The sequence below is a fragment of the Penicilliopsis zonata genome (genome assembly GCF_001890105.1).
Source record: "Penicilliopsis zonata CBS 506.65 unplaced genomic scaffold ASPZOscaffold_21, whole genome shotgun sequence".
NCBI lineage: Eukaryota > Fungi > Ascomycota > Eurotiomycetes > Eurotiales > Aspergillaceae > Penicilliopsis > Penicilliopsis zonata.
In genome coordinates, this window is record NW_019208929.1 from 220,829 (window position 1) to 247,464 (window position 26,636).

At 55.7% G+C, this 26,636-nt stretch overlaps 5 protein-coding genes across 5 annotated transcripts; 2 read left to right on the forward strand and 3 right to left on the reverse strand.

Annotated features, from left to right (window-relative positions):
• Positions 1-1,260: 1,260 nt before the first annotated feature.
• On the reverse strand, positions 1,261-5,288 carry ASPZODRAFT_74966 (hypothetical protein; the record flags this gene model as incomplete). The annotated part of the gene is made up of 4 exons (XM_022730008.1): positions 1,261-1,484; positions 1,534-3,830; positions 3,902-4,630; positions 4,702-5,288. The coding sequence occupies 4 exons, from the start codon at positions 5,286-5,288 to the stop codon at positions 1,261-1,263; spliced, it is 3,837 nt and encodes a 1,278-aa protein (XP_022577622.1).
• Positions 5,289-7,028: 1,740 nt separating this feature from the next.
• On the reverse strand, positions 7,029-8,242 carry ASPZODRAFT_136669 (hypothetical protein). Its single transcript, XM_022724108.1, has one exon. It carries the CDS (start codon positions 7,759-7,761, stop codon positions 7,480-7,482), a length of 282 nt encoding a protein of 93 aa, XP_022577623.1. The 5' UTR covers positions 7,762-8,242; the 3' UTR covers positions 7,029-7,479.
• A 367-nt stretch (positions 8,243-8,609) lies between these two features.
• ASPZODRAFT_169681 (hypothetical protein) lies at positions 8,610-16,588 on the reverse strand (the record flags this gene model as incomplete). Its single annotated transcript, XM_022726904.1, has 2 exons — positions 8,610-12,555; positions 12,618-16,588. The coding sequence occupies 2 exons, from the start codon at positions 16,586-16,588 to the stop codon at positions 8,610-8,612; spliced, it is 7,917 nt and encodes a 2,638-aa protein (XP_022577624.1).
• Positions 16,589-17,678: 1,090 nt separating this feature from the next.
• On the forward strand, positions 17,679-19,282 carry ASPZODRAFT_136672 (hypothetical protein). The gene is made up of 5 exons (XM_022724109.1): positions 17,679-17,745; positions 17,805-18,509; positions 18,572-18,698; positions 18,751-18,955; positions 19,027-19,282. The coding sequence occupies exons 1-5, from the start codon at positions 17,733-17,735 to the stop codon at positions 19,126-19,128; spliced, it is 1,152 nt and encodes a 383-aa protein (XP_022577625.1). The 5' UTR covers positions 17,679-17,732; the 3' UTR covers positions 19,129-19,282.
• A 258-nt stretch (positions 19,283-19,540) lies between these two features.
• Positions 19,541-26,506, forward strand: ASPZODRAFT_74951 (hypothetical protein; the record flags this gene model as incomplete). Its single annotated transcript, XM_022730006.1, has 2 exons — positions 19,541-25,942; positions 26,168-26,506. Coding segments are annotated over 2 exons (6,741 nt in total), but the record flags the coding sequence as incomplete, so codon positions are not given.
• Positions 26,507-26,636: the final 130 nt, after the last annotated feature.

Below are 26,636 nucleotides of genomic sequence, written 5' to 3' on the forward strand. Positions count from 1 at the left end.
AATTCATGGAAAACGAGATGCGGGGAGGGAGCCTTACGAGCCACACGAGGGCGTTTCTTTCTCCGGTCCTGAAGGCAATTACGGTCATCAGTTGAATTTACATCAAGGAGAGAGGGAATGAATGACAAGGGGAGAGAAGAAAAAGAAAGAGAAAAAGAAAGAACACCAACAATTAGAAAGTATCCCGGGGCGACCCACTAATGCTGTGATTTGAACCTGTTCGCAAAAATCCTCCCTCGTTTCCTCATCTGGTTCAAAATCTCTTCTTTCTTCTTGCGCAAACTTCCCCATTTCCAACACTGAGAGGGACCATCTTGGTAAAAAAAAAAAAAAAAGAAAGAAAGAAAATCATGGACGAACAGGTGCTGGCAGCTTTTGTTTTCTGATGATACCTCTTTTGTATTAAACCCTTCCTCATGTCTCGGGCGGCTCTCTGTCATGTTTTTTGTTCATTGTTTGCTTTCTCTTTTTTTTTTTCTTTTTTTTTTCCTGGAATGGGTGGCAATCTGAGAATCTGGGGTTCTCCTGCGGTTATAGATGCGAGGACACACGGTTCCCATGTTCATGTTCATGAAACTCTCTCGGTTCAGTCGATCTGACGGGAGAAAAAAAGGCATATGGTCTATGGCGGTCTGCTGCGTTTTCTTTTCCTTTTCTTTTCTCTTTTTTCCTCCCCCCATGCTGCGATTGAGATTTGTGTTCTGCGTTGAGCTTGTTCCATTAGGCTATGTTTTTTTCTTTCTTTTTTTCTCGGGTGGCAAGCTGCTTTTCAGTCTCGAGTTATGTTATCGTTTTTTTGTGTCCTCTCTGCGATTTGCATGCTTTTCGACTTTTCATTGTCCTACTGTCTTTACGAAAAGATCTTGTTTGCTGTTGTTCTCTTATACTGGGAGGCTGTCTGATCATCTTGTACTCTATTTAGCTATGTCAAGGCTATTCGCATGTCAATGTCTTCGTAGATGAGTAGAAAATCGCTGTTATAAGCTAGACAACTTCCTTATAGTTACTGTAATGGATTGGACTGCGGTTGTATTATCTAACTATCACCAAGCTAAATGCACGAGCAAGACAGCAGACAGACACCTAAGAGAAACAGAAGAGGATGATCTAGACAGTAAGAGTAACGAGTGGACGCTTGCCTCTTTCCCAGATGGAAGGGATGCTTTGCATAACGAAGGTATGAGAGTACAGTACTATGTAATAGGTAGCAAAAGAAAGAGAGACAGTGAAAAAAAAAAAAAAACAGAACAGAGTAGGCTTCTAGAAAGCATCCAGGACACGAGTCATCTTCTTTGCCCGGACGGGATCCTCGACCAGGATGCCGCGCTGCTTGAGGACGTTGCAGAGGGTATCCACGACCTTGTGGAAGGAGGACGCTGCGCCGCGGTCCTGGCGGAACCGGACGAGACTCAGGTTGGCTTGTCGGCCGTGTTCGAGGACGGTGTAGAATTCGGCGGAGAATTCGACGGGGTTCAAGCGGAGGACTGTTCATTAGCGAGAGCAGGAGAGGAAAAAGGCAAGGGAGGAACTTACGATTATCATCACCGACTCTACCGCGTATAGTACTGTTGGCTTTGTCGAGAAGGACTTGTTCGATGCCGTACTGTTTCCAGTCGCGCAGGATCCGGTACACATCCCGCCAGGCCTTGACTTTGGACGTGTTGAGCGCGGCAACTCGCGTGGCCGGCTTGATCTGGAAGACACGGGCGAACCAGTTCTGGTTCTTGGGGCTGGGGAGGTGGAGGTTGGTGGTCTGGCTTTCCGCGCCAGGCTTCTGCGAAGTGATCGTCTCGTAGGATACGTTGCGGAGGCTACCAGCTGCACTACTAGCTGCAGTGGCAACCAGGATGGCCTCGGGGTCCTGGTAATCGCCGGCAGCGACCCTGACGTCCTGTTCCTTGCTGCTGCTCGATTTCTTCTTGATGAGCTTGCGCAGGAACCCGCCCTTGGATTTGGCGGAAGAGCTGCTGAAGTGCGAACAGTCGGTCTCGTTGGACGCCTTGCGCACTACGTCGGCCGGCTTGACCTCATGCACCACGACTGTAGTGTTGCTGGGATGGATCTGCTGCGCATCCGAGAGGATCTTGTGTGGGGTGTTGTCGTCCCCGGCGGCCTGCGGCTTTTGTTTGAACCAGGTCCACTTCTTGACGTTCTCGCCAGGAGCCCGGACTTGGCTGCGTCTTGGTGAACGGGGAGGAACCTCATCGATGGGGTCCAGTCCGCAGGGGGACCGACCCGGCTGCGAGCTGCTGGACATGTAACGTGTTGGGGAGCCGCTGTCGTAGCGCTCGAGCCTCTCAAATAGCTCCTCCGCAGGCTCAGTGGCTTTGGCCGTCGTTGGGCGGTTCTTCTTGCGGATGGTCAAGGGCTTGATCTCTTCTAGTGAACGCATCGACTCATGCGGCACCATGCGGATCGTAGTCTTGCCATCACGGCTGAAGAGGCTACTCCGTGTCGAGGGTTGGGACATATTCCGGGCTTCCCTTGCTCTCGATTGTAGCTGCGGGTCGCTATGGACTGGAGTCGGTAGTTCCTCCCTGATAGGGGGAAGCTGGCCGGCGTCAATCGCGGAGCGGGTAAATGGATCACAGTCGTCGATTGCGAGAGGTTTCTGCTTGTGTTTGGACATGTCTTGCTCGATCAGTCGGTCCATACAGGCAATCACCCTAGCCAAGTCGGCTAGGATCTCCTCTGAACCATCCTTGCTGGAGTATTCGATCAGCTTGCGCCGGGTTTCTGTCAATTTTGCAAGACTATATGACCGTGGGAACTCCGCCGGGCCATCAGGTAAGGGCTTGCTCCGCACCTTCGCTCCCGACATCATGGGTTGTAAGGGCTCAGGGCTCGCTGTGCATACAGATGTCGCTGGAGTGTCACAACCTCCACAGATGCTGGCTGTCGAAACAGTAGACATCGAAGTGCCATTAAAGGCTTCCTCGCAAATCTGACTGAGCTCGTGGGAGACTTGCCTCGCCTCCTCTCTCCAAGCATAGTTGGCTTCGCGTGCCTTCTTGACCTCCATGCCACTATTTCTCATGGTAGCAACGCCACTTCGCACAACCTTTGGCTGAGTTGGCAGGTGCGGGCTATCCACCACATCTGATGGAAAGTTCTCCTTGACAAATACCTTGGCACTACTCAGCTCACTCGACACCTTGCGCTGTGCTGGTGGGCCCTTGGTCATCTTGCCCGATGTCGAGCCTTGAGAGCGATTGCGGACATGTCTGAAGGATACATTCCGCTTGTAACTGGCAGAACGAGCCGTGGCAGGCCCGTTCATCCCTCGACGGGAGCTTGAGTGGGAGACCCTCGACTGGAAAGACTTGAAGGAGTTAATATTCGACTTCTTGTTCGCCAGCACGGCATATGGAGAGCTAGGGTATGCCCCGGCATTCTCCTCTGACATATCGTCATCGACATCCATTGCGTCCAGGGTATCCTCGACAACATGCTCAGGAATTGAGGCCTTATGACTTGCTATAGACACCTTCCGATGGACGGTGATTTGGGCATACTCAGCTTCACCTCCCATGTGGCTATGTGGGGACCTATACGGGTCGTAGCTTTCCACAGTGCCTGACGATCTCGGTTCCTTAATCGAGTTCATGAACCGAGAGGTACCATCCGTAGCAACAGAGAAATGACATCGTCGCCGAAGATGGCCTGGTCTGCGGCCGTTCTGGCTGCGCCTGGCGCTCACGCGGAGAGCAGGCCTTGAAATGTGGTGGTAGTCGCTTGCTGAATATTCAAGTGGCTGGCCTTGGTAGTTCTCCAGCTGCTCGTCTCTAAACTTCAGCAATGCGTTGTAAAACATTCTCTCGTGGCTCGGCCTATTCGTTAATCACCATGTCAGTCATTCTCTTCGTGAATTGCATAACGAAAAATCATTCCTGCCACTTACTCAAGACTCAACAGTCTCTCAATCAGAGCATCCGGCTTGACTCCATGCCATAGAGTCTGGAGATTCCGCAAGATGTCCGGGTCGATATCCTGCCGACCATCCACTGGAGGGCCGCAGTCCTTGCCTGACAGTGGTGGTGGGGGCCCAACAAAGTAGTCAGACATGGCCTGATGAAGCTTCTCATACTTCTTGAGCAAAGGGTGCATCCAAATATCCCGCATACTGATTCTGTCCTCGGGGCGTTTCTGCAGGATGCGTTGGATCAAGTCTGCAGCCTCATCGCTGAGCCAGGGAGGCAAGAAGTACTCTCCCTTCTTGACCAGACGAAGAGTGTTTGGCAGGTCCCCTCCATCGAATGGCAGAAAGCCCGTCAGCAAAGCGAAGAGAATGATACCGCAGCTCCACATGTCGGCCTTGTCACCACGATATCGATCTCCATAAATGATTTCTGGCGCTGCATAGTGTGGACTGCCACAGGAAGTATTCAACCAGTGTCCCGCAGGTTGAAGGGCAGCCATGCCGAAATCCGCCAGCTTGATGTTATGGTTTGCGTCCAGCAGGATGTTCTCCGGTTTCAAGTCACGGTGACAAATGTTGAAACGGTGGCAGTAGGCCAGACCGGCGATGATCTGTCGAAACAGTCGGACTGCTTCCTCCTCTGGGAGAGGCCCGTGGCTCGAAACGTAATCGAACAGCTCACCACCTTCAACATACTCGAGGACCAGGTAGCTAGATGCGGAGCAATCAGTCAGATCTTGTCACCTTAGTTCATCAATGGTTTTGTTTCTGTTTCAACTTACAGCTCGCCCCTGTTCTCCCACACGTCGTAGAGGCTGATCACATTCGGATGTTCGATTAGTTTCATGATCACCACTTCACGTTCAATGCCACAGGGCATCTGTCTAGTGCCAGCGGTTCCCGAAAAGAGGCTCGCATTTCTGTCCATGGCAGCAATACTCTCACTTTGTACCATCGCCGCCGACTTCTTCGACACGATTTTGATGGCAGCAGCCTGGCCAGTAACAGCATGCTTCGCCAGTCTCACCCGCCCCGTGGCTCCCTTCCCAAGCGTCTTCCCCAACTGCCACGGCCCAACATGCGTCTTCCTCTTGCCTTTCCCCGATGTTATTGACATCGTTGAGATGGCCGAGCTTCGGTTCGAGCCAGACTCCACCGCGACCGAGAGCTGGTTCTGGTCCGTGTGCCCTTTCATCGACATGGGGCTTGTTTGGACAGACTTCCGGTCTGGTGACTTGAGCTGATCACGGATCCTCTGGACTCTGTCACGTCTCTCGCTTTCAGGTGATGGACAGTTATTCACTCGACACGTCGCGTCCGCCAATGGGTAACGCTTCCCCTGAGGGGTGTGGTTACCGGGCGACTCCATTGCCGCCATATTATCCCAATCACTGTATTGGTCTCTTGGAGATTTTTATTATTATTATTATTATTATCGTCTGTAGTTCTGCTTTCTGTTGAATCCGGTTGGTCAGTAGAAGATCTTCCAGAAGTTCAGCAGGGTGACGTACAGAATTGCATCCTTTGTATGAATCTTCTGGATAGATGTTTGTGTATTCGACTTTCCGAAGTCTTACCGGATCAAAAGGAGGGTAGTAAGGAACGATGCCAGAAACCAGGCGTAAAAAAGAGAGAGAGAAAAAGGGAATAAACAAAAGCTCTCGACGGAGGTGAACCTGAAAGAACGGACGGTTTGGCCACCGACTCCAAACCAAACGAGATCAAACCTAATGGGCGTCGAGAATCAAGATTGTAGAGAGTGTGAAGATTGTCGAGTATCGAGTGTCGAGTGTCGAGTGTCGAGTGTCGAGAGTGTGTCCTAGTCGTGGTTGTCGACGTCTCCTGCTCCTGCTGCAATACAGTCAGGCGAAGACAGCAAGAGTCTCTCTCACAAGCAGCGGAACCTGTGCATCACTGGGGACCGACGGCTAAAGGGACCCAGGCCGCAGCTGGGAATGCCATGGCGAAGTCCCAGTCCCCGTGGAATGGAAAGCGATGAATGAATGAATGGGGGTGAGGTTTGTTTGTTGCGGTTTTCCAAATGCCTCGTCCCTCTTGCCTGAGGCCCGTCTGGAATGCACCTCCCGACACAACCCCGTTCTTCCACGTCTCGTCTTCTTTCAAGTCTAATGAGTGAGACAAAGGTTTGGGAAATAATCTAAAGGTCAAGTATGCTGTTATGTAGGTTCAGAGCTTGCTCCCTTTGCTCGAGTCGTCTTCCTGCTCTTCCCGCAGCTGCGTGGGAAGATAGAGCCTACAGTGCTAACTGTCAATTTTCCATCCTTCAGAAGTCCCCTCTGTGCAATTCTTCCATATCTACACGCCACTCGTTTACGAGTCTCTCGAGATTTTGCCCTATGACGCGGGAATCTCGCGTTGTTGCTGTGGGCATTCCATCGAGTCAAGGGGCACGCAACATCAACCCCCCCCTCCTCATCTTTTTCCTACTCGGAACACCCGTCCGACAGTTGAGCTCCATATATGTCAAATGCCTGGTGGCAACTTAACGTAATGTAAGGGTCGTCCGTGTTCTTCTTTTTCTTCTTCTTCTCCAGAAGACGAGATTCCAGTCAATCCGGTTATCAGCACGGAACGCATTCCAACGGCGGGATCTACTACATATCAGACAGCTAAGCTTTCAGCAATGGTTCTCGCTACAGCTGTAATTGTGAAAGGCAAGGGGATAGAGATTGTTCAGTTCAGTCAACGCGGACTGTCGTCTAGACTCTGGACTCTGCAAGATGTCGTCAGAGACACGCTACACTTGAGGGCTCCGATAAGGCTCCGATAAGACATTTTTGATGGGAGGACAATATAGGATAGAATGGATATAGAGCTTTAAGAAGTAGAAAGGTAGTAGGTAGTTACCAGTAGATAGTATTAATTAAGTAGCTAGCTAAAATCTGTTCTTCTGAATGTATATATTTTAGAAGATTGGCTTAGGTCTGAAAATAAGATGTATGCAATGATACTATATATCGAGCACTACAACATCTGTAATATATTTTTACTCGGTTTATATATATACAGGGACTATATACCATAAAGTTATAAATAACATTCACCTAAGGTTTTCCATATGCTATAATACATCATAACACTTTGTATGGGGAATACACCAGGACTATATTACTTTTCGTTGAGAATACTGCTATTAATGTTATAATATAACGCTTGGAAATTCTACCATATAATTCAACATGATAGTTGACACAGCATAAAAAAATCAGGCCAAATGACAACTCGCGCTGCCTCTGGCAGGATACTGATGGATAGACAGATAGGAACAGTGTATGATGTCTCTCAAACCCCTGATAATTTTGTCAAATATGACATTGCAAGAAGCTCTCTTCCATAGTCTAGTCCCAAGATAACCAGCGAATAATCGGACCAACCTGGCATTGCATTCTAATCACGGATCGCACGAACATGCTCCCAGTATTCTGGGCACCAACCCCCCATTTCCCAATCTAGCAAGGCAGTGACACGGTGCTCTTCATCAACAAGAATATTCCGAGGTGCCAAGTCGCCATGAGTGAAGATGATATCATGGTTATCTGTCAATTCGGAGACAGCGTAATGCTCCAAAAGGTCGGTACGGCAGGGAAGGTTTGCCGGAAAAGGAACTCGTTGAACTCTTTCTCATGAAAGAAGGGACCAGCTTCGCAAGGTGTGCGATCCTCAATCACAGCCTTTCCATGAGAAGCTGCCTGGATATAGGTTCCCTTGAGCCCTCGCAATTGCGATATGTATCCATGAAGATGATTGGCGACACCTGTTTTGTCCTCAGAAGTCATATGCGGCCAGGCTTGATCAAGTGGTTTGCCAGGCATAAAGTCCATGACAATACCGCCCACCTTTCCATCACCACCATATTGGACGGAATGTACTTTTGGCACAGGTATAGTAGTATTTTCGGCAATAAAGGTAAGGTTTCTGGCTTCGTGCTCTCGTTGGCCCCAACCACACACTATTGGACTTTGCCGTCACCTATCCTGATGACTCTGCGGCCTCCCAGATCATGAATGGTGGTTTTTTCTGATCGAGTCAGAAATCTTCTGGACGACTATTATACTGAACACAAATGACCTTCATCCATTACATCAAGTAAGCCTCAAACCTGTAGGAACTTGACAATGAGCGAAGGTGTAAACAAAGGGCGTAGGCATCGCAGCCTCGGGCATCTAGATTTCGAGCTCTGATTCGTCAACAAAGAGTGGGAACATATTTCAACATAAAGAAGTGGGAACAGATTTCATAATTGACATTCACCCACCTTCAACGAAGATCCATATAGAGATAGATGTTCATTTATGGTGGTTTATAGGGGCTATCAGAAGAAAAGAAAGGCAGGGGTTCGTTCTGCCAACTAGTTGAGAAGGCGGTGACAGACAGCAGAACACAACAGCAACTACGTCATCGCCAGAGACTCACCGAGTCGTGATAATAAGTTATCCAGATATAAGGCATTGGGTAGATAGATAAAGTAGATATATCTCGGTATATTCTATAGTCCACCAAGAGTGGCCAGGTAATTCCTGTTGAACCGTATGTGCATGGAGTGAAACAGTCCTGGTTGCTCCTGCCGTCAAGGGAAGTCGTGGGACGCGCCTTCCTCGCGAAGGAGAATACGCGACTCTTGCCAACCTCCAAACCTCCAAACCTCCAAACCTCCAAATCTTCAGCTCCTTCACCAGGAAGAACCCGAGCTTAGCTTGTATCGAAAGAGAATAAATCCTCGAGTCAGTCCATCAATCAGTCCAGTGACATCCTTTGCCCTCTTCTCGTCCAGTTCATCCGTCGTCAGAGCTCCAGGATCCTTTTTCACGTCAAAGGTAAGGGAGAGGCCAGAGGACAGCAGAGGGACCGTGAGGCCCTTGGAGTGGAAGCACTTCATTCCAGGGAGTTTAACATCTCTCACGTCTGTCGTGTCGTCCAAGAGACGCAGTTCGTGGCCGTTGGCTGACAGCTTGAGCGAGGAGATAGAATCGCCGGCGCCGCCCGCCTTCTGGTCGAGGAGGACATAAATCTCGTCGATTGTCACCGAACCGTTGCTTTGTCGCGCATAAAAGGGCACGAAATTAGGCAGGTTGCCCAGTGGGAGGGTGCGAGGCAATACCGCCTGGGATGGTTGCTTCTTGAACGCGTGCCAGGCCATGGAGAAGTCGTTGGGAAGATCGAGCAGTGCAAACAGTCCTGCAGCCTCGGAGATCTTCGCCGCGCCCTCCAGGTATGTCGTGAGCGCTGTTGTGGCAGCCTCGGCCAGAGCCGACCCTCCATCGCGAGCCGTGTATTGGATTTGCAGCACCACGTCGGAGATGCTGCGGTAGTCAAACTGACGGTACTTCTTGGGCAGGGCGATGGTCCACGTGCTGATGGCGCCTGCGCCCTCCATGGGCATGTAGCGCTCGCCGTGGAAGTCCAGCATGGCCACGCCGCTGTCGTTCTGCCCGTGGCTCACCGCGATCGCGCTGATGGGGATCTTGTCCACATGGAATCGGGCGTCCTGCTCCCCGCTGGACTTGTATCCGCTGTCGACCGAAGGATCGATGCGATAGCAGTGCGACGTCAACGTCAGCGTGCAGTTAAGGCTGCCGTATGGGCCCAGCACACACGGAATGCTCACCGTCACGCTCTTGATCCGCCGCTGGTAGTGACCCGGATAGTCTAGGTCGAAGAGCGCCTCGGGTAGCGAGAACGAGGCTGTGCCATTCTCGCGCAGGGATAGCAAAGCTAGCGGATTCACCTGGCGCAGCGAGACATTCTTCCGGATCTCCAGGCCAGCCGGCTTGTGCTCGACGTACGCGCACTCCAGCTGCTTCAGCCGGCGGTAGAGCGTCTCACCGGCCATGAGGCCGCCGGCCGCCGCATCCCACGCCCCGGTGACGGCGGTCGTGGTGGACGAAGATGACGAGACACCGCCCGTCTCAAAGCGCAGGGCGCGCTCGGCGCGGCCAGCCATCTGCAGGGCCAGCAGGTAGGTCTGGTAGAGGTGATCGCGCATCTGGCCGTCCAGCCAGATGTATAGCTCCTTGCGGGTCCATTTGCTCTGCAGGTGCTCGACGACGGCGCGGGCGTGAGCGATCTGGGTGCGCTGCAGTTCTAGATCCTTCTTGGCCATGGCGATGCGCTGCCTCTGCTGCTCCACCTGCCTTTGGATGCCCTGCAGCTCGAGACCCGCTATATTGGCCTGGAGCCGGCGTTCCTGCAGCTGTTGCTGTAATCGATTGACGCGTGCCGCCTGCACGCTCTCCTCGTTGTGGCTCTGCGCCTGCCACCGCGCGTTGCTGGCCCCCAGCGTAAAGTGCTGGCCCCAGGGCGGGGCAGAGATGTTGACCCCAATACCCCAGGGGGCCATCTGGGTTGATAGCGCAGGCAGCATGGCTAGCCCGCTCGCAATCGCGTCCATCCCGGATGCCATTACATTAAAAGAACCTGCCCACACGGCATGCTCGATCTCCGTCGCCTCGAGCACGTTCATGTGCCCCAGCTCCAATCGCCCGGAGCGCGCCACCGACTTGGACAGGGGCACCAGCTGCTGCTCGATTGGCACAAAGTCCGCTGCCGCCGCTGCCGCCGTCTTCTTCGTCGCCAGCTCGTCTCCAGTCAGCGCGGCAAAATACTCGAGGCGGAGGCGTGGCCCCCGCTGCGACTCTTCCAGAATCTCCAGCGTTTTCTCCGCCTCAGTGAGTTGCCCCTGTTTGAGCTCTAGCATAGCCGTGTGCACGGTGGCCTCGTGCGCGGCGCTGAGCAGCGCCAGGGCGTCCGCGTCTTGCCGATCGCGGATGGACAGGTAGCTGGCCGCGCTGGACTTGAGCTCCTGGCACAACTCCAGCGCCTTTTGCAGCAGATGCACAAACCGGTAATTGGGCATCGGCCCGTCATCGTCACCCCCCCAAGGCGGCGCCGTAGTCGTGGTGCTGCCGCTTGGACCCCACACCGCTAGTCGCCGGCCAGCCTCGAGGGGGTCAATGGGCACGCCTGCCGATGGCGGAGTACGCAGCTGGCCGTGGATGTCCAGCGAGTGCCGGATCTTGGACAGGCGGTCGTCAATCATCGTCCGCAGCTTGACCACCTCCGGATTGATGCCCACGCAGAAGTATGAGGTCGGCGTAACGCCTATAATGGTCGTTGGTGTCCCACCACCCGTGGTGGTAGACATGCTGCCGCTGCTGCCAGCACCCGGATAAAAGGGTAACAGCACCTCCATATCGATGCGAGCGTTGGACAGGTCGTCAAGCTCCTTGGAGAGCTGCGCGTAGCTGCGCACCGCCGCGGCGCGGCTCTTGGGGATGCGCGCCGGGGCAGGCCCGAAGACGTGTGCGGCCTCCACGTAACGTTGGATTGCCAGCGCGATGCTCTCAGCCGTGAATTGCCGGAAGTGGTGATCACCCGCGGCGATCAGAATCTCCACGTACTTCATCGCGACGCGCTTCATGTACACCAAAGGCCGGCTACGCGCCACCGCATGCGCGTTGAAAGGGTTCTTCCGCCACTCCAGCACGGTTTCAACCATGGTGTCCTCGACACCGCTGGTGGGCTTGGTATTGTTCAGAAGTGCAACCAGCGAGCCCGCCTCGGTCACGGTTTTGTCCTGGAAGGGGGCAAACCGCCAACAGGCCGTCGTGGCCGCTGTTGCCGTCGTCTGATTCTGCGCCTGCGGCTGGACCATGGAAGGGTCAAACACCAGGCGTGCAACCCGTAGGGCGAGGTCAAATTTTTGCACAGCCAGCAGACGCTCCATCAGCAGCAGAATGGCGTGAAACCCCAGCTCCCAGGTGTAGATGGCTGCCGGGGTGGCGGTCTCCTTGTACGGCGCATCGTTGAACCCGCCGTAGACGTTGGCAGCCACATTGGGTCGCACGGCGTTGGGTTTCTGCAGAGCGGCCTGGTAGATGGCGGCAATGTCGTCATACACGCTCGCTGCCTGGACCAGAGCTGGCGACACGATGTGGTCCATCCTAACCGCCGTTGGAGCGACGGCTGGCTCCTTGTCGTTGTCCTTATTGTTATCCATGCGCACCGCCATCCACACTTCAACGCGGTCCGAGTCACACTGGGCGACCTCGGTCACCAGGCCTGTAGACCCGTGGTTGCTCACCAGCGAGGTCGTCCATTTTGCGATGCGCAATGCGGTGTCGGGGATGCTGCCGGCCGGCATGTCCGCCATAACGACCGTTTCCTTCTTCTCTGTTATGAAGGGACGCTGCCCCGCCTTGAAGTCGCTCGCAAACCCGGGCTCGGAGATGAACCGCCCAAAGACGGTCTGCTTGGTCTCCGTGTATTTCACCTCCACTCCCTCCGGCGTGTATGGCTTCACGGCCACAATCTCATGGCCCTTGAGTTCGAAGCTGCCCACGGGCACTGCGATAGGTTGACCAGTTTTCAGCACCCAGCGACCGACCTTGATGGCCAGACGGCTGCTATACACGTCTTTGGTCATCCCGGGGTTTTCCTCATCCATCACCATCTCGGTAACACGGATTCTGTCCTCCCAAAAGTGGAAGGAACTCACTGAGGGTAGCCCGGGTTGTTCGTCGACTCCAGCTAGCCGGTCCACCGAGAGGCTATCATGAGAGATGCACACGGGAGACCACTGCGTCCCCCGCAGGATGCTCATCCCAAGCTTGATCTCCCTGACAAAGTTAGCAAAGTGTGGAAAAAACAATGGGGTTTCCCAAGGTCTGGTGTGTCTAACCAGTAGTCATCCGGTGCTTTTCCGGGCTCGACGGATTTGCCGTCCTTCGACATGTTGTTGCTGGGGTCAGCGAGTGGCCGCGTTTTGGAGCTGATGTGCGCGATGAAGAGATGCAGCTGTTGGTTCATCATGGTGGGAATGAGGTACGTTCCCGGTTCATCTAAACCCCGGCCGTGCTCGTCTGTGGTGAGGGTTGGGATGTCGAGCGCCAACCGCTCCCATGGCGACCAACGCGGCACCGCCGTCTTGTCTCCTACGCGGCAATCCATTCGGCGGTAGTAGTAAACAAAGGGCGCGGTGCGCGTGCGGCCAAAGAGGTGGACAACGTATGCTTTCTTTTCGGCGGTGCGGTCCCAGCAGTAGCTCTGGACGAGCAGCTGCGCCGTGTCGTGGGTCTGGAAGATGTACGTCTTGATCAGGGATGTCACTGTCGCCTCTGTGAGCTCGCTCTGCATCATCCCGCGCTCTAGCTCCGCAAAGGCCGGCGTCTTGTTGTCGCGCAGCGTCGGGTCCGCCCAGTTTTCCGGGTAGAGGAAGACCTTGCGGTTGGCCTCCCACATGCGATACTGGCCCATCCACGCCCAGCGGTCCACATTTATCGAATTTGCGGCGATCTCCGGCTCCAGACCCAGCAGACAGCGCTGCACGAACAACTGGACGCTGGCGATTGCCTGGGCCATCCGGTTGGTGCGCATCGCCGCCCCCATCTGCACGTCCAGTAGCAAGTACTCGAAGAGGGCATCAGCGTCGTGCACGTTGCACCCGCGCACAATCTTATTCTGCAGCAGATACTGCACCAGGGCGTCACGCCGGCGCTCGCGCAGCGCCTCGTGCATCGCTGCGAGTGGCCCTGGCCGGCTCGCCAGCGCCGTGACGATTGCCTCCGTACCCGACAAGCGTGGCTGAGGCTCTGCCAGGCCGAACAGCACTGGCAGATGTTTTTCCTCTGGCCAGCCACACTTCCGGAACCATCCTACCTGGCGTGCGAGTCGGTGCGGTTCAGCGATGCTGGCAGCTCCCAGCAGCGCTACCCGGCTTGCCAGATTGCTCTGTGGATAGTTGAGATCCAGCAGGGCCCGGGCATATGAGGGCGCTACACCGAGCGCGGCGGCAACGTGTTTCTCGAAGTCCTCAACTGTTGAGCTGGTGTTACTGCTTGTCTCGGCCGCCCACAGGAGAAGCTCAACCGGGGCGGTGGCCATCCGCATAGCTCGTTCGACCTCATCTAGTGACCAGCACGACGGGTTCAGTCGCAGGGCCGGGGATTGTTGTACACGGGCGAGCAGGGCCGGCGACAGACTTGACTGCCGAATCAACACCAAGCCACGTACGAATTCGCGATGGAACCCGCCCACCGCCGTCAGGAGAGCTGCCGGCACGCTGGTTGCTGGCTGCTCATTTTTTGGCTCCTGCTGCTGCTGCTGCCGCCCTTCCTGCTTCAGGATCGTGCGGATACTGTCGACTTGAGTAGCTAGCGAGGAGATCAGGATCTCGAGTACCCGCTGTTCAACGTCGGTATTCAGGCGGCCAAGCTGTTCCAAGAGAAAAGGTGACGGCAGGAGCCTGTTGGCGGGCTGGCTGAGCATGTCTGAGGCTAGCTTGGTGACCACCGATAGGACTTGCGGATCGCTGAGATGCTCCTCGGGCGACGATGATGCCAGGCTTAATAGCTGCTCTGCCGTCGAACCTGTGGCCACCACCGCGTTCCATCGCGTGAAAATATCAAGCGTGTGGGAAGGAGCCTGTAGAGCTGTCGGCCAGGAATCACCCAGGAAGGTCTGCAGCCGAGCCCCGCTGACCTCGGGAACACCAAGCAACTTGCAGAGTCCATGGGATTTGACATCATCCTCCTTGTCATCGTCATTCCCATCAGCACCCTGCCAGATGGCGAGTAGTGTCGGCAAGGGAAGGCGTCGCTGGACGCCGAGGGTGTCGAGCTGCCGGATCGCAGCGAGCTGCACTAGCATGGCGCCGGTGATCTGGCCAGAGTACCCCGGATGACAGGCCTCCAGCGCCTGATCCAGCATGGCAGCCGACCAACCCAGCCGCAGCGAGAGACGCACAAAGGCACCCAACCTGTCGCAGAGTATCTCCGACGGTGACTGGCCCTGGGTATCCAGCAGTCGCAGCTTGCCCAGCTTGGAGAAATCGCCCGGTGTCTGCGGGTTCTGCACCAGAAGCTTCCCGTGCAGCCATGGCACCTGTAGCACCGCGACCAGGTCTATGAAAGTGATCCCTGCCCGTGGCAGTAGCTGCTCTTGGATCAGGGCCAGCTGTTCCCCGAGAGTAGCCATCGTTGTTTCTGCAGGGAACCCCCAGCATTGCACCGGCGATGGTGGCTGCGGCTGCTCAGAGCCCGCCAGCTCGGACGGCCGAAGAGCCTCCTTGGTGATGGCAGCAAACTCCCAGTCCGAGAGCCCCAGTGCATCGGCCGCGGCGACGCGCTCCAAGGCCGTCGCCGACTTGCTAGCGGCCCGGTGCGGTGACTTCAGGGTGGAGAGCAGCTCGCCCTGGGAGCTACCTACAGCAATCAGCAGCTGACGGGTGGCTTCGATGTGCAGGTTGAAGGGGAGTGAGGCCATCGGGGTCACCAGCTGGCCGACATAGTCGTCATATAACCCCCAGTGGATATTCCGGGGCGTGGCCACCAGTTCCGCTGCGGTGTCGCCGTCGTGGCAGTTGTACGAGCTGGCACGGGGCATGGGTTGGCTTCCTTCCTCGAGCTCCGCGACCAGCGTCTCCATCAGCTCATTACACAAATCGATGTACGGAATCTCGACCTTGGTATTGGCGCATGACAGCTCAAGGTATTGCAAATCCGGGCGCCGCAGCAATAGCCGGTCAAGCACGCTACCCCCCTGGGCTCCCTTGGCCGGGTCAACCCAGGTGTTCTTGAGCATGCGTAGTAAATCCACCAGGTAAGCAGCCGGGCTTAGCAAGGAGCAGCAGTCATCGCATGCCACGTTGTCCATGTCGACCAGGACCTCGCCGGCAGCTGCACGCTGTGGGTGCAACTTGGGCATTGACTGCGTCGCCTGTAGGGATTGCGTTGTTTGCAACGAATCCACCGTCTGCAATGAATTCACCGTCCGCAGCGCTGCGATCGGTTCGTCGACGGCGCCACGGGCCTGAGCCCACAAACGCTCATTTCGGGCGTTGATGAGACTCGCGAGGGCGTGGATCTGCTCTGCGCTGCCAAGGATGGCGTCGCCACAGCCCAGAATAAACTGCTCTACAGCGCAGGCCGCAATTGCAGCCGCAGACTCGAAGCCCAGATCCAGCAGGCGCTGGATATCTTCTGGGTACTCGACCACCAGCGCGAGGCGCCGCAGGGTAGCGAGTGTCTTTTGGGCCATGGTAAGTCTTTGATTTGCCTCATCTTCGTCCTCCTTATGATCATCTTCGCTGTCCTCTTCGTCTTCGTCTTCGTCGTCGTCGTCGTCATCATCATCATCATCATCGCTGCTGTCTTCTTCATCGTTACCCCTGTCTCGGTTAGGTACCTCCCAAACCAGCAGGTCTAGAGAATCAGTAAGGATATTGAAGCCATCATTCTTGAGTGCTACCAGGAGTACACGGACGATGAGATTCTGGACACCGGCTGGCAGCTTCAGCTTGGCATGCCGAAGCCAGCCCAAGAGCGCCGCCGTGGGTTCGCGCCGAAACAGTGACCGCTTGAAAGCCTGCCCTTGCGGGCAGGAGATACGTGAATAGTTCCTCATGGCAACTGCGGCCACGGTCAGCGAGCCTCGGACGTCCTGAAGTGCCTCTTGGACCAGGACCACGTTGTGGTCTGCAAGCTCGTACAAGTCCACCACGGCCTGGAGGCGTGATTGAACCTCCTCTTGTTGTTGATTTTTTGGTTGCAGCTGGATTGTCGTCTCCTCCAGATACCGCTTGTGCGCCGCTGACAAGCTCTTGGTCTCGTGGAGAATGTCAATCAATGCCTTCAATTCCGTGCTGGGAGCCATGGTGGCTCTCAGCAGCATTTCGCATTGTTCCAACTCCTCTTCTTCGGACTGACGCTGCATAGTACTGAAATAAAAGGGGAAAATATATGTCGTTGATGGAAACTTGGTGCATAAATACTGACACTGACTAAAAAGTGTTCTTGTATTCCTACTACATATATATCTCTCCACCTCAACCTCCCCCCGAGGGCCTTTGCTCATTATTTAATCCATAAGGAAAGGTAGAGTTAAACTTCTCCAGGAAAGAATTGCCGATGGGTGACACCAATCAATGTGTATATGACCCCATCCGTGTTTGCGCTTGTATAGATTCTTCACTAATTAGTTACTAGCTTATTGTAACAGCCATCGCCATCCGCCATGGCCACCACTCATTAGACGAGATAAAAGCATCACATGCGTCGAGTGGAAGTCTAGAAGGTCGTCCTTGTGTCTATTTCTCTCTCCGTCGCTCTCTCTCTCTCTCTCCCTCCCCGCGTTGGTTTTTCCTTGTTACCAACAGTTATACACGACTCTTTTCTTACGACAGTAGTAATCTTCAGCATGTCTTCTTCCCTAATCGAGGTGATTGTCCCCGTTCTCTGGAGTAAAGACGCCCTCTGCTGACTTGATTATGTGAGGTGCAGTCCTTCGACCAGGTGACTGTCTTGTACGTTCCGTCGTTCCCGACTATGGGTGGGTGAAGATAGGCACAAAAGCTTGAGCTGACGCGGAGGGATGGCTCAGCCCACAGGGGATGATAAACAGTCTGATCCGCCAGTGTTCCCCCCCGCCGGGGCAGGACAACAAGCTGCGAGTCATGAGTCGATCGGGAAACGGGTTCTCCAACCTGGTTCCCGGTGTTCCTCGTCTCATCGTCGACATTGAAGGAAACAGCCCAGACCGGGTCTTTCTCCAACTCCCGCTCGTCAGCGGGTCCCTCAAGGTCTGGCAAGACAACAATCCTTCCAACGAGACCTGGATCGAGTACCACGTCGAAGATTGGTGCCTGGCGTTGCCGGTCAGGCTGAATGGTAAGACAGGGGCAACGCAGCTGCCAGAGAGTCTGCTCACGCCGATGGCTCAAAAGCGGCGCAAGGAGTACTTGAATCTCCACGGGCAGTTGAAACAGGCGGGCAGAGAAGTGCTGATATGGGACTGGTTGATGCAGATCGGAGGTAAGCATACCAGCCAAAGAGAAGGCGGAGAACTGCAACACACTGATTATCCTGGACAGTGGGTAACTTCCAGCCGGTGGACGCCAGGTATAGCAGCTTTGGTCGGTGGACGGACAGAGACTATTATGTCTCCGAGGACGTGCGCGAACCAGCCACGAAACGGTTTGCGGCAGGCAGCCCCCGGAACTGGCCGGTGGATGACAATCCGTGGTTTCAGCGCTTCAGCGAATGTCTGCAGGAACTCGGCCAGGAGCTCTGGCAGTCCATCACATTCGACCTGTTTAAAGGCGTGGCCGCGACCATCGTGGTGGCGCCTCCTCATTCTCCTTCTTCGCCCCCAGCCACAAAAGGTCGTCGTCTGTTTATCCAGCCGCGGGCCTCGGCGAATATGGGTTCGGATTTGAACTCGCTGTGTTTCCTAGAGGCCGATGGTGACGATACCGAGGGCAAACGCATTGCAGCCCTCGACCGGTTGACCGTCGGCCAGGGGTTGCTCAGCGTGCAGCTTCGAGCGGACCGGATCGTCGAGACATGGCTGGCGCCTGTACTGAATGCCTATAATGCCCTGTTCAGGGCGTGTTTCGGTGCCCCGAAAAATATCCACGACGCAATCAGTGAGTCGCAGCGCGGTGGCTACTCATTCAAGCGTTGCCAGGACCTTTTCGACTTCACACGGGCTGCTCCCTTCTATTTCAATACGCCTCCACTAGATGCACTGATCTGGACATTCAACAAGATGGATGAGTGGCGACATGAGAGTGTTCGTGAGTAGTGTCATCCCATCTCTCAATCAATCGAGCAAGTTGATTTACTTTACTGGCTTTAGGTCGAGAGATGACCACCTTTACAAAGCTCTCTATCCGTCCCGGGACTGCCCAAATGCATGTTGAAGTCCGGTATTATGATCATTACGCCTGCGACTCTTCCCCCCTCTTGCCTATCGTCCTTCCTAGGTATGTCCTCTGTCCCTTCGACCTTGATAGGGCTGATGGAACTTGATTGCAGCACACTTTTCACGGGGGGCACGATGGTTTTCACCTTCAAAGACACTGACCAGGGGCTCTGTCTGACCGCAGAGCATCTCTGGGAGGCTGTGGTAGAGTTTGTGAAACCGTTCAGTCACCACGAGTCCAATGTTCCCCTGATACAGCAGCAACTGGAGAAGCTGCAGAAAATGACCGAGCAGCTCCCTTTTATCACCTTTCCTCTGGTATCTCTCCCTCTCTCTCTCTCTCTCTCTCTCTCTCTCTCTCTCTCTTTGCAGTCTAACTGGTCTTTTAGAATAAACATATCCCGGGTATGCAGGGCAAATTGGTGACCAAGAATCTTCGATTTACTGCAGAGGGGTGTCTTGCCTGGGAGCTTGCATTGCCTGAGAATTGATTGATCACTGATTATAGCTATTACGATATGATCTAGTCACTTTGTTTCTATGTAGTAAAGAGCAGGTTACTACTTGAGTATACAGACAGAAGTAACTATACCACCTGCTACATATTGTCAACGAGTGAAACCTGATGTGACAGCACCTGCAGAAGGGAATTAAAACTAGCTAGTGACTATAATTAATAATAGGAGTTTATTATGATTATTATCTTCTATTTAGACTTCATTGTCTAGGGAAAAATAGCCGACCCGGTTGTATTGAATGAAGTACTCCGTATTGAAATACAACATAAGATGAAGAGGGGTTTATTCAATACTAATTAATTAATTAAATTCTAGATATAATCTAGACCAACATGCTGTCCCTCTTTTGAATTATCTAGAATTGGTTTCGATTGAATAATTGACCATGTGGAATTTCCCTGCAACAAAAACCACCACTTCGACTTCGACTCCTGCTCCTTCTTCTTCTGACAACAACCACCACCACCACCACCACCACCACCACAACAACGACAGCAATTCCACCATCAACAACAACGACAATATCATCAATAACAACCCTCCGACGACTTCTACGTCTGATAATAATGGCTCTCAAGGCGGTCACCGGTCGATCAGCCCCCAGTTCAGCGTCAACCCGGTCAACGGGACGATGAGCCTGAGCCTGCCCATCCACACCACCGCTGGACGCTCTGGGTTTGGCCCGCAGCTGAGCCTGTCGTACGACTCTGGCAATGGCAATGGGCCGTTTGGAGTCGGATGGCAGATGTCGATGATGGGAGTGGGTGTGTCGCGGAAGGTTTCCAAGGGGATCCCACGTTACGATGACTCGGACGTCTTTCTGCTCTCTGGTCTGGAGGATCTGGTTCCTTTGGGGACGCCGACCCTGGTGGGCGCTCACCACCGTGTCCAGCAGTATCGACCGAGGGTAGAATCCGAGAAGAAGATCCTCCGTATCGAACGCTGGACTCGTATTGATGATGATGATGATGATGATGATGGTGATGATGTACACTGGCGGACCATCTCGGCAGAGAACGAGACGACCTTCTACGGTGAGACGGACGAGTCGAGGATTATGGAGAGAGAGGGCAAGAGCTCGAGGATCTTCTTTTGGTTGATCTCACGTACGGTCGACGCCCTCGGCAACGCGATACACTTTGAATACAAAGCCGAAAACGCAGAGGGCCTCGACGAACTGGATGACTCGCGCTCGCTCTGCGAAACCCTCCGTCCGGCAGAGGCGCGCACGCGAGTCCGATATCTCAAGCGGATTCTCTACGGTAACTGCCAGCCCAGCCGTGATCTGGACACCTGGAACATCATTAAACTAGCAAACAACAATGACGACGACGACGACGACATCAAGAACTGGCTGTTCGAGGTGGTGTTCGACTATGGGGATCACGACGCCGAGAACCCCACCCCTGCAGAGCAGCAGGCTTGGGAGATGCGTGCGGCGCCCTATTCCACCTGCTGCAGTGGCTTTGAACTGCGCTACTATCGCCTGTGTCAGCGGGTGCTCATGTTTCATCATTTCCCGCGCGAGACGGGTCGTTCACACGCCCTCGTCGCCTCCACGCGCTTCCAGTACACCGAGTCCAACGGCGTGACTCTCATACAGTCTGTCATCACCACAGGGTCACTGCCAGCCACTGCCACCAGGAAGACAGGAGAGGGATACTACCATGAGTCTCTCCCCCCGGTTGAGTTTGAGTACACCCCTGCGCTGGAGGTTGATAGGGCGGCCGCGCTGGAGATCCAGGAGCTCCCCCGCGACACGCTACACCAGATGTCTTCCTCCGGGGTAGGATGGACTACGGAATGGGTTGATCTGGATGGCGAGGGTATGCCGGGAGTCCTGCTCATCATCGAAAATGGCGCTTGGTGGTACCAGCGGAACGAATTGCCCAAGACCCTGGCATCTTCGGACTGCTCCTATTCCTCCCTGGGGCCTCTTCGGCAACTGCACCTCCAGCCCCAGGGCGGCGGCGGCCAGCACTACCTGGAAGACCTGGAACACACCGGCCACATGGATGTGGTCTTCATGGATGCTATGGGTGTCCCGACGGGCTTCTTTGAACGTACGCCCGACGGCGAGTGGGCTGCCTTTCAGTCCATGACTTCGGTGCCTCAGCTGTCCCTGAGCGATCAGTCAACCAAACGCGTCGATCTTACCGGCAACGGACTCCCGGACTTGCTACACCAGGAGCCCACGGGGTGCCTGGTCTGGTACGAGTGTCTGGGCAAGGCTGGGTATGCCTCAGCGCGGCCCGTAGTCGTGGGGAAGTCTTCTTCTTCTACTCTGGATCATCCTCCATGCCTGGTCTCTCCGGATGCTGCTCGTATCGGCACCTACCTGGCGGATATGACAGGGGATGGGCTGTCAGATCTTGTCGAGGTACGCCAGGGCCGCGTTGTATACTGGCCGAACCACGTCCACGGCCAATTCGGCGCCCCCGTGCTCATGGGCCACAGTCCCATCTTCACCGAGCATGGGGAGTTCTCTCCGGCTCGCTTACGCCTGGCAGGTGTGTTTGGGTCCGGCACCACCGATCTGATCTACCTGCCACCCTCAGGGGGGATCCACGTCTACTTCAACGAGGCCGGGAACCGCTGGAGTGAGCGGATGGTGATTCCTCAAGTCCCCGCTCTGACCGATAGCGATATCGCCTCCGTCTTCATGTTGGATCTTCTGGGCTGTGGTACAACGAGCTGCCTTTGCTGGAACGATCGGGACAGAGGCACCCTGCGCTTTGTTAACCTCGCAGCGGGCGGCGGCGGCGGCGGCGGCACAAAACCGCATCTCATGGCTGAGTACCGCAACGGCATCGGCGCTACCACGGCCATCACCTACCAACCGTCTACGCACTACTACCTCGCCGATGAGGAGGCCGGCACCCCCTGGACTAGCCGGCTGTCCTTCCCCGTGCACTGCGTGTCGCGCGTCACCATGCACGACCACATCGCCCAGACGGCCCGCAGCAGCCGCTACGCCTATCACAACGGCCGCTACGACGGGGTCGAGCGCGAATTCCGCGGCTTTGGCGTCGTTGAGCACTGGGATGAAGAGCTTTTTGGTGGCACCGGGGATCAGACCACTGCTGCTGCTGCTGCTGCCACTTACCTGCGCCGATCACCGATTCATACCAAGCAATGGTATCACACCGGAGCGGCAAACGACACCGACAACAACAACCTGCACAACGCCTGGCACCGATCGCAGGGAGCCGCTGGGCATAAACTGCCTCCTAATCTAGCCCAGGAGGAGGAGCAGAAGCAGTACGAGGTCCATCGCGCTCTCAAGGGCCAAAAGCTCCGCGAGGAAGTGTACAGCGACGACGGCTCCCCACGCGCAGCTATACCGTACTGCGTTACCGAGTTCAGCCATCAGGTCATCTGCTGCAATGATAGCAGCCGTAGCAGCAGCACTGCAGCCGGGATAGGGATAGCCGGGACAGGGAAAGGGCCAGGCTGCTACCGCGTCGTGCCGCGCGAGTCCGTCAAGACGCTCTACGAGCGCGAGGAGGCCGGCACGCCACGGATCGAGCGGGAGATGGTCCTCCAGATTGACTCCTATGGGAATGTACTCAAATCACTCACCATCACACATGGTCGACCATCTGCTGCTGCTGCTGCTGAAGGCCAAGCGGTCTCCTGGGGCGTCTACATGGAGAACACAATGACCAACGACGTCAATGAGATCCATTGCTTCCAGGCGCCGCAGCTGGCGGCCACGCGCCGATACGCCGTGCGAGGACTTACCGATAGCCAGATCACTGATCTTGATGGCCTGGCGGCCGCCGACTGCGCTCTTCTCCGCACCATCGAGGAGGTCCCATACAACACCCCAAATACTACGGACGGGCTGTGCAAGAAGAGTCTGGTGCAGGAAACGCGGCAATACTTCTTTGATGGCCGCCTGTGCGATCGGCTGGATCTCGGGGTCATCGAAGCGTTTTCCATGCTCGACCAAAGCTACGAGTTGGCCTTGACGGGAGAGATTTTGCATACAAACTTCGTTTCGACCGGCCTGCTGGATATCAAGATGCTTCCCACTACGCTGGCCCAGGCAGGGTATGTGCGTCTCGACAACGATGACGATGATGACCGCGACGCAGCGGATGATGACCGCTGGTGGACCCCGTCAGAGCGAAAAGAGTTCGCGACAGACGAAAGTAACCGACGGTTAGAGCTCGCGCGACGCTCCTTCTACCTCCCCACGGTGGTCGTCGATGTCTTTGGCAACCGTACTACCCAGGTGCTGGATGCGTACTACCATCTTCCCGTCGAGATCATTGACGCGGAGGGCCATACGATTCGCTTCCGCAACGATTACTGGCACGTTCAGCCGTGCGAGATCACCGATATCAACGGCAATCGGCTGCAGGTTGCCCTAGATGCCTTTGGCTCCACCGTGGGGATGGCGCAGCTGGGCAAGACGCACGAGCAGCAGCTTGGCGACTCTCTTGAAGGGTTCGCTGCCATCGTGACGCCCGAGGAACTAGAGGCCTTTATTCAGAACCCGACCGGCGAGATCAGCACCCGCCTACTGGCCGGCGCCGGCCAGCGGACCCTCTACTATCCGGGCCGATACTATGATCATGCCGCACAAGATCGTGTCGTGCCCCCGTTCACAGCCGACATTTCCTGCGACACCTACGGCCGGGAACGCACCGCCAATGCGGCCCTCACGGTTGCCATCACCTACCTGGACGGCGCGGGGAAGCCACTACAGACGACGACGCTCTGCATCCAGGATCTTTCATCGGAGCAGTGGCGCATCAGCGAATGGACAATCCACGACAGCCGGGGCAACCCCGTGCGAATCTGCCAGCCCAGCTTCGCGGCAGACCATCACTTCCGATTTGAGGCAAATATCGACTCACCCAAGACGACTAAGCTGATGGATCCTCTGGACCGGGTGATCGGTGTGCTCAATGCAGATCACACCTGGTCCAAGGTCCGCCACACGCCGTGGGGGCAGGTTGCCTACGATGCTGGGGCCACGCTCCGGATCGACGACCCGGCCTTGGACGAGGACGCCGGGTCATTCTTCCGATGCCTGGAGCGTTCGGAGTACTTCCCTTCCTGGCTGCAACGGCATCCTGCACAACTCGAGGACCCCGATGTCATTCGGCAGTGTGACGTGTATGCGACCAAGCGAGCCATCACGCACCTCGATGCCCGTGGGCAGGTCATCCTGCAGGAAATGGAGCTCGGGGACGGGCAGGTGCTGCGCCTGCGCAGGGAGTATGACGGGGCAGGCCACGCAATTGTGCAGTACGACGCGGCGCAGCGGTTGGCCCAACGGGTCTGCTATGACATGCAGTCCCGCCCTATTTCGACCAAGATGCTAGACGCGGGCGACACGACGGTGTTGCTTGATTGTATGGGACAGCCGCTCCTGCGCTGGAACCAACTCTCCATCCGATTCCGGCATGTGTATGATTCCCTGCGCCGGGAACGAGAGATGTGGATGAAGGATGACCGCCGTGAAGATGAGGAGGTAAAGGAGGTGCTGCTGCACCGGATCACGTATGATTCACACCGTGGACCACAATCGGCCGCCCTCAATCGCAGAGGCAAGATATCCGTCATCGAGGATCAATCCGGGCGGCTGGAGTACACCCACTACGACTTTCGAGGCCAGTGTGTGAGGCAAGAGTGCCAGATGGCACAAGAATACCGAAACGCTCTGGACTGGAGACAGCCAGTCGCCTTGGAGCCACGGCGCTATGTCTCCCGCGCGACATTCGACGCCCTGGGCCGTGAGATCGAGGCGGTCGATCCCACGGGCTGCGTCACCACGCGCGCCTACGATCTGACTGGGAACCTACGGGCGCTTTCCGCACGCGCGGAGGGCCAGTCGGACCCAGTTCCCTTGGTCGTGGAGATGCGCTACAGCCCGGACAAACTGGTGCTTCACGTGCGGTACGGGAACGGGGTTCGATTGCATCAAAGGTATGACCGCGAGACGCGACGCATGCTGCAGAAGACTCTGCTGAGAGGGGGGGTCGCGTCGCAGGAGACGATCCAGGACGTCCAGTACAGATATGACTGTATGGGACGTTTGATCTGGAAGTCCGATGTCGCCCAGGCTTCCCACCACTTCCGCAACAGCCGGACTGACCCAACGTGGACATTCGCATACGACGCGCTGGGGCAGCTCGTCGAGGCCACGGGGCGAGAGCAGCTAAACGCTCGCAACGGCGGGGGGTTCCACCTGTTACCCCATCAGCCTCAGGGTCGTCCTTCTCCGACGGGGAAAATAGGGGAGACCTGCCAGTATCGCGAGCGCTACCGGTACGACAACGTGGGGAATATGCTGGCCATGCACCACGAGGCCGTGAATATGCCCTCAGTGGCGGGCTGGACGCGGCGATTCGAGTACGCCGAAGCGAGCAACCTGCAGCCGGGGGTTATGGGAAACCGACTGAGCTTCACCCGGACCGGACGCAACGTTGAGCGATACCAGTATGACTCGGATCGGGGATGCATGACCGGCATGGCCGGATACTCCGAGCTCACCTGGGACCACCTGGACCAACTGCGCAGCTCATCCCGGCAACAGGCGATGGCGGGCATCCCCGAACGAACGTGGTATGTGTATAACATGGCCGGCATCCGGGTGCGCAAAGTCACCGAGCGAGGGGTCTCCAGAGTCTCTGCAGAGACGACATCTCCGCAGAGACTGAAAGAGACTATCTTTGTGTCTGGGGTGGATATCTGCCGCAAGTATCGTGGCGACGGGCAAAAGGTGAGAGAAACGACACAGAATAACATCCTGGGGGATATGGGCACCCCTGTGGCCATCCTGGAGCATCTGAAGCATTTGAAGCAGGAGCAGCAGGAGCAGCAGGAGCAGCAGGAGCAGCAGGAGCAGCAGGAGCAGCAGGAGCAGCAGGAGCAGCAGGAGCAGCAGGAGCAGCAGGAGCAGCAGGAGCAGCAGGAGCAGCAGGAGCAGCAGGAGCAGCAGGAGCAGCAGGAGCAGCAGGAGCAGCAGGAGCAGCAGGAACAGCAGGAACAGCAGGGACCTCGGCAGGGGAGAGACTCACTCCTGATACGATACCAAAGCGGGGATAATCTGGAACTCGACGACGGTGGTCGCCTACTCTCGTACGAGGAATACACGCCCTTCGGGACCACGATCCTCTATATGGGTGTGGATCAGATCAAGGCACCACGAAGGTATCGCTTTGCCGCGTATGAGCGAGACCATGAGACCGGGCTATGCTACTGCCATCGGCGATACTACGCCCCCTGGCTGGGACGGTGGACGAGTGTCGATCCCCTGGGCACCGTGGACGGGCCCAACCTGTACCGCTACGTGGCCAATGATCCTGTCAACAAGCACGATCCGTCAGGGACAACAGGAAAAGAAGTAACAGAATTCAATTTCAAAAAACAGGTGAATGGGCTGGAAACCAAACATAGGACAGCAATGAAGCAAAGTCAAGAGGCACCCGAGCTCCGGAAGATAAGAAAAGAAAACACTGAAG

Excerpts from the sequence above, each read along its gene's own strand:
- ASPZODRAFT_136672 (XM_022724109.1), top strand. Across the intron at positions 18,510-18,571 it reads GTGGCGACATGAGAGTGTTC|GTCGAGAGATGACCACCTTT; the intron begins GTGAGTAGTGTC and ends TACTGGCTTTAG. Across the intron at positions 18,699-18,750 it reads TTGCCTATCGTCCTTCCTAG|CACACTTTTCACGGGGGGCA; the intron begins GTATGTCCTCTG and ends ACTTGATTGCAG.
- ASPZODRAFT_136669 (XM_022724108.1), bottom strand. The coding sequence starts at position 7,761 with ATGGACTTTATGCCTGGCAAACCACTTGATCAAGCCTGGCCGCATATG.